This window comes from Elephantulus edwardii, unplaced genomic scaffold, assembly GCF_000299155.1.
Source record: "Elephantulus edwardii isolate Elephantulus edwardi_28Jun2011 unplaced genomic scaffold, EleEdw1.0 scaffold00016, whole genome shotgun sequence".
Classification (NCBI taxonomy): Eukaryota; Metazoa; Chordata; class Mammalia; order Macroscelidea; family Macroscelididae; genus Elephantulus; species Elephantulus edwardii.
Window position 1 is genome coordinate 15,019,244 of NW_006399766.1, and position 9,861 is coordinate 15,029,104.

General features: G+C 42.0%; 1 protein-coding gene across 2 annotated transcripts in view; it reads right to left on the reverse strand.

Annotated features, from left to right (window-relative positions):
• Positions 1-9,861, reverse strand: part of LOC102871282 (heparan-sulfate 6-O-sulfotransferase 2-like) — a 441,911-nt gene that overhangs the window by 117,128 nt on the left and 314,922 nt on the right. Inside the window, exon 3 of one of the 2 annotated variants that reach the window (XM_006881804.1) lies at positions 7,302-7,334. The exons of the other annotated variant lie outside the window; for it this stretch is intronic. Coding sequence (XP_006881866.1) covers positions 7,302-7,334 — 33 coding nt within the window. The remainder of the gene's footprint in view (positions 1-7,301; positions 7,335-9,861) is intronic. 2 annotated transcript variants of the gene reach the window in all.

Genomic DNA, 9,861 nt, shown 5'->3' on the forward strand with positions numbered 1-9,861 from the left:
TATGGAGATAGGATGCATCCCTGGCGTATGCCCTTCCCAATTTTGAACCATGCAGTGTTCCTTTGCTCTGTTCTGACGACTGCCTCCTGGTTCAAGTATAAGTTTCGCATTAGAATGATCAAGTGTTCTGGGATTCCCATTCTTCTCAGAGTCAGCCACAGTTTGTTATGATCTACACAGTCATTGACTATATAGAAATGGTAGGGAATCTAAATCCCAGGATGCTTTTAGTACTGCTATTTCCAGTCAGAATAGGCAAAGAAATACCAATAGATAATGGAATATTATTCAGCTATAAAGACAAATGAAACTTGATGAATATATTATGCTGAGTGAAAGAAGTCCGCCATAAAAAGAAAAAAAATTGAAATAAAAAGTTCTCTTATGTGAAATATTTGGAATAGGTAAATGTATTGAGGCAAAGGAAGATTGGGGGTTATCAGGGTATAGAGAGGTGAGCCAAGGAAGAGGGGGTGGAATCATAGTGTCCACTTAAAATGGGTGAATTATATAATAATTTTTCTTTAATCAAGATCTCTAGAAAAGTAACAGTAATGTCTCTAACTCAAGATAAGGTTAAAGTATTAGGACACTGGTCAATATATGTATCATTCTGATGAAAGGGTCCTGGATCAGAGGATCCTGATGTGAGTGTTGGCCTTGAGGAAAGTTATCTACCCATAGATTTCCAGGGTTGTAAATGCAATAAGAGACCCTTGAGATCTGAGAAAATGGTGAAAGGGACTTTAAAATTGATGGCTGGTGGGGAGCTCTGGTGGCCTAGTGGCAAGAAGCTGCACTGCAATCCCGAAGGCATATGGTTCGAATGCATCAGATGCTGGAGAAGGAGGGGCAGTCTCCTCCTGTGCCAGTCGGATCTGATTCGATGGCACAAAACAAGGAAGAAAGAAAAAAGAAAAAGGAAAATTGATGGCTGGGACTGAGAAGACTTGGAGTTAAGATTCTCAATGTGTCCTATCTTCAACTTTTGAAGAACATGAGATATATTCATGAAGTCAAGGAACTCACTCTAAAGCGGGCCATTCCAGTTTGGAGAGGAAGTGGGTTTTGCATATTCAACTGTTGTTGTTAGGGGTCATCAAGTCGCCTTTGACTCAGAGCGAGCCATAGGAAAACAGATCTGAACTGTGCCCTATCATATGCCATCTTCATGATCTCTGATATGCTCTGGCCTACTGTTATAGTCACTGGGTCAGTCCATTTTGATGGCAGTCTTCCTCTCTTTCTAAGATCCAAGAAGGAGTGATTTTATTTAATTTTGAAAGGTGGAGAACAGAGCCACTCATCTGCAAAATACCTATTGTTTGTTTCCCTCTGCCAAAGTATCAGCCCTCGGGCTATAATTCCTAAAGGAATGCTGTTTTTGTGCTGTGGCATCATCCCTTGGGACTCATAGCGAGCCTATGTACAGTGGCTCTGAAGCTCAGCCCTGTCCTGAGGTCTCACTGACTTCGCCACACCGACCCCCATTGCCCCAGTTACAGTGTCAACCCATCTCATTCGGGCTGTCCTTCCACCCTTTCAAACCTGATGTCCTTCTCCGAGGACAGGTCCCTCCTGGCCATTAACAGCCTTAAAAGACTTTTCCTAATGATAGTATACACCAAGTTCAGGCCAAGATCCATTTATCCTTTTGCTCTCATCAAGTTTTAGGGTTAGATGCAATCATTCTTACTCTAGCCATAAATGCTGACAAACCAACATGAACTGTAAAATCCCAATGCGATTTCTTATGAAGTCATGCGTTCCCAATTTGAATTTATATATGTCATTTTTCTATTGCCATATACCCTTGATGACAGGGGAGTGAAATGTTTTGAGCCTACCCACTCAAAATGTTAATTTGAACCTACCTGCATCTCCATGGGAGAACAATGACTGTGACAGTCTGCTGTTACGAAGATCCTGGCTTTGAAAATACTATGGGACACTTCCACTCTGTCCTACTGGGTCACTTTGAGCTAGAATTGACATGATGCTATGAGTTTGAGTTTGGGTGGTGTTTTTTTTTATTTCCTTTAAGTTACTTTTTGGTCATTAAGATTGTCAGCAAGCTTAGAGTCGTCGAATCATAGTTCCACATGGCACAGATATTTCTAGAACAAATGGAATTCTCAGTGTGCCTGCATGTAGCTAAAGAAACACGTACATGCTTCCAGAGCACAGATACCTTCTATATTTTACAGTCACAGCCTCATAGCCAGAGAGAGCCTGGTAGCTAGTAGGTTCTTGATAAACAGACACAGATGAATTTTGCTGGAGACTCATCTACACCATGATAGGACTGTTTGCACACATTCAAAGTCTCAGGCATAGGTGACCTGCAATGTGTGTATAAGTCCATGCATGGAAGTGCTCTCATATTTCCATTAACGTGTGCCCACTTGGTCATCCTTCAGGTCTAATACATCATCGACCCCCTTAACATGTGTGTTTGCATAACATGACCCTGAATCAAGTTTAACCACAATAATTGTCCCAAGCAAGATGATTTTAATTAGCATTTCTCCCAACGTGCCAATCTTCCAGCACCTCAAAACTGAACTCAGTTTTCATGAGGCAAGCCGTTCCCTCCTCCTTAGAAAGCACATGCCTTTAAAAGTTTCAATTGCCAATTTACATGTCCAGTTAGTTCACGCTAACAGAAACACGTAATTTATCTGTCATGCTTGTCCTGGAGAGCCCATTTTGAACCACTTCCCAAACCACTTTTCCTTCTGTTCAGGCTAATGCCCATTCTTTTTTGTTTTCAACTCTTAAATTTTCTGAGGCGAAATGCCACCATCTACATTCCTGACGCAGGATGACAAAAGCCAGGCTACGCTTGGAGCCTCCTAGGATATCCTGCCCTGGAGACTGTCAGCAGGCAAGTAGAAATTGGAGTCAGCCTGGAGATCCGGAATGAGTTAAGGATTGGAGAGGTCAATTTGGGAGTCATTAGTGTGGAGGTGAGAGGTGAAGCCATATGAGGAGATGAAGTCACCCAGGGACCGGATATCACAAGAGAAGAGAAGCAGATCAATGACGGGACCTTGGGAATTATTCTATTTAAGAAAGGGAAAGAGGGAGAAAGTGTATGTGTGCGCACGCATGCGTGTGTGTGTGTCCACGCATGCACATGCAAAAGTGAGATCCCGACAAAGACCTAAGGAGTGTTGGGGAGACACAAGGTGGAATCAAGATCAATTAGGAATAATATGAAAGAAAAGAAAGGAAATATTTTTCAAGTAAGGTGTATAAGAAGCATTAGAAGAGGTAAAAAAACAAAACAAAACTACCAAAACCCCAACCAACACTATTTTTCAAAATCTCAAGGACCTCAGACTTTCTGGAGTCAAGGAATTATTGGCCCGAGACAGTCTTTAGCCCTTAAACCAAAAATTACCTCAAGTCTTAACACCGAACAATAGCCTAGCTTAACTAGTAATGAATGTCTGTGTTGAGCAGGACACTCTTTTAAGATCTCTCTCTATGAGATCAAAGCGATAACGACTGGAAAGATTAGACAAGAACCTTATAAGACATTGAGGTTTTTTTTAATGAGGGAGGAACAATTCAGAAAAGGAGAGTGAGGATGGTTGGACAGCTCGAAGAATGTATCAGTGTCACTAAATTGCATGTGCAGAAACCGTTGAACTGGCATATGTTTTGCTGTGTATATTCTCAACAGTAAGTAAATAACTTTTTTTAAAAAAAAAATTAAAGTTCTTTTTTAAAGAAAAAAAATTTTTTTTTCATAAAAGAGAAAGACTGAGACGTGAGAAGAAGGTGTTGGCTTTTGAAAGACAGTGGTCATAGGTAACTTTTGGGAGAGCAGGCATCCTGTGGGTATGTCTAGTTATGCATGCATGCATTCGAGCCACCAGGAGATTAAACACCAGTGTTAAAGGAGGCAGGTATACTAGATGTGCAAGACAATGAGGGCACTAATCCCCACCATTCATTGACAGTTTACTTTGTGCCAGGCACTTTAGAGACATGATCTCATTTTAATCCTTGCAACAATTTTAGAAACCACTACAACATTTGGCATATAAGGGAACTGAGATTAAAGAAATGATGCGACGTCACCCTGTTAGAAAGGGACAGCAGCAGGACTGGATCTGACACCCTTTGACATGGAAAGCCCATACTCCCAGGCACTCCAGTATGCTAATGATCATGTACTCCATGATCCACGCATGAGGGGAAGTGCCTAGATCAGCTCCCTTCACACATATGCCATCAACATCGTGGCTAAATTTTGGTAAATCTCGCGAAAGCATATGAAAGAATTCTAATGCTTTGAAAAATTCATTGATGCTCTATGACTCCAGAACAACTGATTATAAGTTAAATGCATTTATTATAATGGCTCACAGTGGTTTGAAAATCGGGGATGGGTGGGAGTGTGGTGTTATTGATTTGGTGGTTGCTACTGTTCACATTACGTGACAATCAAATTCATCTGCGATATGAGGGCACTTGACAGGAAGATCTTAAAGGCCCCCTCCAGCCTTCACTTTCCAGGATTCTCATATGCTGGCCTAATGCCAGTAATTTGAAGATATGGAATATTAAGTAGAATGTAAATGCAGCAGCAGAAATAGTTGGCATGTTAGCCTCCTTTAATGCCTTAAATATATAGAGGCTCACTGTTATAATGCTATAAAAATAGTCTTTGGCTGTTTAAGGCATTGACTGCTAGCTTAAACAGAACCTTGCAAACTCTATCACGAAACGATACACTGCAAATTGAACCAAATAACTTGCTTATAACCAACTGCGGACATTATGATACAGCAAGCTATAGGAAGGAGAGAGAGAGAGAGTGACAGGCACTCTGGCAATTAATGTTCTTGCTGTCTATAGAAAAACAAATGAGGTTCTGGTCTGAAACAATTAGCATCGTTGTTAATTGTGCATGTGCGTAACAACAATACTAGGCAATGGGGATGGCTTCCACTGATTATTTCCTGCTTTCCCTGGATCACAGAAATACATTCAGACAGCTAAATAATAGCAAGCACTTATGCAAATAGTTAATTATGAGGCAGAGATAATCATAATCTTGTATCTTTTTGAAACCGCATGTACAATGGGGATTGCCAAATGAATTGTCGTTTTATTATTTTACTAGTGGCTGGAAATTTTGCTAGCCTTGCAAATAGTTTTCATCCATCATTCAGTCCACCAGATTTGAAGAATGGCCCCATGGACATTTACCAAAGCTGTTTCTCTCCCACCCGCACCATCTGGATTTTTCTCTTCCCCTCACGCTAAGACGAGGTCTCAACTGCTCCTGTGATAACTTATGGTCAAGCTGGTCAACACAACAATAAAAATAAAGACTGTATTAGGATGTATGTCATCAATAAGCAAAATGGTGGCAGATAGATGGGGCTGTCTGCAGGAAATTCGAAAGCAGAAATAAAACAAAATTCTTAATATTTTCCTTATGAAAAGAAATTACAGGGATAATATAAACAAGAAAAAAATCCCAACACCAAATTCCAAACTTGTTGCTGTCAAATTGATTTCTACTCATGTTGACTTTAATGTATAATAGAGTAGAACTGTGTACCAAAGGATTTTCTTGCCTGTAATCTTTCCAGAGACAGATCACTAGGCCTTTCTATTATGGAATCACTGAGTGATTTGAACTACCAACCTTCAGGTCTGTAGGCAAGTGCAAACCATTTGTACCTCCCAGAGATTTGCCTTGTAAGGATAATAATAACCCAAGGCCATTGAATCTGCTCCGACTTAAAGTGATCCTCCATTGGGTTTCCAACTCTCCCATGGAGCAGCTGGTGGATTTGAAAAACATTTTGAAAAAACATTTTGGCTAGTGGCTTGCTATGTTATGCACTGAGCCACCAGGACTCTTTATATATAATAAGCATCAGAATACATAGCCACTCCATTTTATTGTACAGAGGAGGACATATGGGCTCAGGGCAGAAATGAGGCTTAATCAAAGTCACCTTATTTGCTGGTAGTAGAAGTCACCATGCCACTAATCTTGCCACCAGGGGGCTCTGGTGGCCTAGTGGTAAGAAGCTATGCTGCAGTTGCAAAGGCACATGGTTTGAAACCACCGGCTACTCCGTGGGAGGATGGGTAATCTCCTCTCGTGTGATTTACTGCCTGTGAAAACCCACTGGAGGGTCAGCTATGGGTCAGCTCCGACTCAAAGGGGCACACAACAACAACAACAACAACAACAACCTTGTCACCATGTCACATCTTTAAATGCCTTCTCAATACTACTATTGTGGGATCAGAATTTAGATCTCAAAGAAGTCACATCTGGTTATGAAATGAAACACTGGACCTAATATTCTCCACGGACAAATAAATCCTCTGGGGCCCTAAGGAAAGAATGTCCAGATTACAACCTTTTATCTCCCTAACCTATTTGGCCAGGAAGCTGAAGATGGGATAGAGGTAGGTAGGAAGAGAAAGAAGAGCCATTCGTAAATATTCCTGGAGCCAAGGAGCCTACAACGGGCCAAATGCAGTACTGGTGAACAGTATGACCTTAGGAAACAATGTGCCAAGCCAATTATCATGCAGGTAGAGCATGCGCTGACCGAGCAGCTTATGATTCTCACTAGCCTCTTTCAGCACTAATGGCAATATGATGGCACACCTGGCGGCACCAGTCATTGCCGGCAAGGGTACCATCTTGGAGCATTCTCAGTGCCAACCTCCCCACTTCCACCCACCACAGTTATGAACTCTCCTGTGCGTGATTAGATTTGCCCTGTCAAAGTAGACCTCATGTCATAAAGGCCCCTGGCCAGTGGGATCTGACTACTTTGCAAGTCTCCGTATTTACATACTTTAAAAGCTCTTAAAACTTTCAACAAATTGATTTCCCTTCAAACAAATGCTGACCTAGTAATTCTCTAAACTACCATGCAGCCTAGAGACAGGCAGGCATTGCTCAAGTGCTGTGAAGAACACTTGGCCAATGGCGAGGTCTTCCACCGTGTCAGCCCGTTTCATCCAAAAGGGAGAAAGGAGTGAACCACCCGTATAGGGATCAGCTCTTTGAGGTGCTGGCCCTGCTATTCATCTCACTTCTCAGGTACATCAACTTTTAGACAAGAGGCTGTAAGCCTGGGTGGTTAAAGTTGTTGCTGAAAGAGTTTGCCTATGCCAAAAGTTAAAAAAAAAATAATAATAATAATCTAACTCTACACTGCATGGAAAGAAGCCTGGTAAATAACTGCAGGGCTCTTTCACCCCAGATGATCTGAGTCCAGTTAAACCAAAAATGCATTGTCACTTACCGCACTGCATCTAGAATCTGAAAAATCCTCCACCTGTTGAAGGAACAGCAAAACCAGTTGCTAGCAAGAGCTTGTTAAAGTAAAGCACGAGGAGTTAAAGTAATACAAGATTCTTCCCCTCCCCCACTTTGCTTTGCTAGCCTATTCTGCCAGACTCCCAAAGTACAAGGTAAGAGCTCCTTCATTTGCCTCATTAGGTCTTTCCATGAAGTTGGGGGATTCTGAGACAGAGAGTTACAACGAGACAGGTCAGAACTCAAACCCAGACCTCTCTACATGACTTCTGTTCATCCCGTTCTCTCTCCTCAAGAACAGTGAAACTGTCAGCAGAAACCAAAAGCTGATAAACTCCCAAACCGAAAGAAACCAAACCTGGCAAGCATCACAAACCCCCTGATTAGAAGGAACCACGAGGGATTTGCCAAGATCTTTCATATTATCAAGATACAAATAGCAAAATGAAACACCCCCCCCCAAAAAAAACCCCAACCAAAGCCATCAAAACCCAAAACAAAAAAAAAAAAAAAAGGAGAATAATTAAGACTCTGCTAAAGCTCTTTTCAAAACCATGAACATTCAAGGCACACAACTTCTGCGTCATCCACCTGGACTCAAATAAGCAATGTCTTCCCATTTGACAAACTTGCTTAGCTGTCTCACAAGGGATGTCTTCAGAGGCACAAAACACTAATTGTACTATACGGGTTTCTGATATTAACAAGGAGCTGTGAAGTTGGCTAGGGTCAGCCACCTTGGGGATACAAAGGCGGGCGGGGGGGTCCGTGAGCATTCTGTTTTCTATTAAGCCAGAACAAGGGAGATTACGATGTAATAATATTTTTGTGCTCAAAGCAGGTTGGATGGTCTGTGCAGTTACTTGCAAGAAAGGTTTCTCTACATCAAATATGTCTGGAGGCTTCAGAGGTGAGTTAAGAGAGTCTTTTAATCGCACAGCTAGCAGCGGGGCCCTTGAATCATCACTGGAGAAGCAATTTAAGAATCTCAGTTCCTGGGGTGATTAAGTGCCCCCTGCCTGGTTCTGTGACTTGTTAATACTGTTGGGGGAGCAGGTGTTATGAGAAACAACAGCAAAGTGAGCCTTGAATCCAATCTGTCAGACAATGCCCCCCACCACGAATGGACTTACCCTCTGTCTGGGGTTCAGTGTGAGCTTCTTCGATTCTGGCTGCAAGCAAGAGGCAATCTAGACTGCACTGGCCTACCCTGTGACTTAAAGCTCCCTGCACAGTGAAGAGAGGTTTGGGTCCCATCTCTGCATCCATGCACAAAGAAAAATTAACACAACTCTGAAGAAAAAGAAAGGTAATGCCACAAGACATAAAGCCATACAGTGATTGCTAGTACCAGAAAAAAAATATATAAAGTCAAACTTCGAACGCTTCCTCAAACTGTAATTTTCACTTTACTGCACCAACATCAATCCTCCAATACTCTAGTATATGCATAATTGATTTACATGGAGACTGGACCGAATTGAACTCTAATTGGGTGAACTACTATCTCCCCAGATTGTTCATTTCTGTGTAAACGTCTCAACTGCCTGTTAACATCTTTCCAGTGATTGCACCAAGAGGACTTTTGGGAGCTCATTGCCTTACCTGGAAATGCAGATTGCCAGAGGTGAGGTGTTCAGTGACGATCCATGCAGATGTTATCGGAGTATCAATCCAAAAGGGTTGATGATCATTAGAAGTGGATCAAAGGCCATGAGGGGAAAAGAGGGGGGAAAGCAAGAAATTAATTTTAAGAAGCTATTTTATACATATGTGCACACACATTTCGGAAAGATTCATAAACAGAATTTTTATAAAGGGCCCTGTAATCAATCATCAAGTTTCATATTGTTGTTGTTATCTGCTGTTGAGTTGCTTGCGACTCCTAGTGACCCTATGTTCAAGAGTCCAAAACCCTGTTTTATCCTGTGCCAACCTCACTGTCTCTGATATGCCTAATCCCACTACTTCAGTCACTGAATCGATCCATCTCATCCAGGGACTTCCCCTCTTGCACTCTCCCTCCACTCTCTCAAACATGATGTCCCTCTCCAAGGACTGGTCCCTCCTTGTAACATGCCCAAAATATGTCAGACAAAGCTTCAGAATCCTTGACTCCAAGGAGCAGCCCGGTTTCACCCTCTCCAGGACAAACCTAATTGTTCTCCTAGCAGTCCATAGTATATTCAACACTCTTCTCCAGCACCACAACTCAAAGGCATCAATTATACCTGGTCACTGTTTAGCTCTCTGACGCACAGCACACAATTGCGAAGATTATGGTCTGGATCAGGTGCACCTTAGTCTTCAGCCTGACGTCATTGCTTTTCAGTACTCTAGAGAGATCCTTGACAGCTGACTTTCCCCAGTGCAATTCGTCTCTTGATTTCCTGGCTGCTGGTACCAAGAGTGTTGACTGTGGAGCCAAGCAAACTAAAACTGTTAACTATCTCAATCTCTTCACCATCCATCATGATGCTGCCAATTGGCCCAGTGGTGAGAATTTTTGTTTTCTTGATGTTGATCTTCAATCCATATTGAAGGCT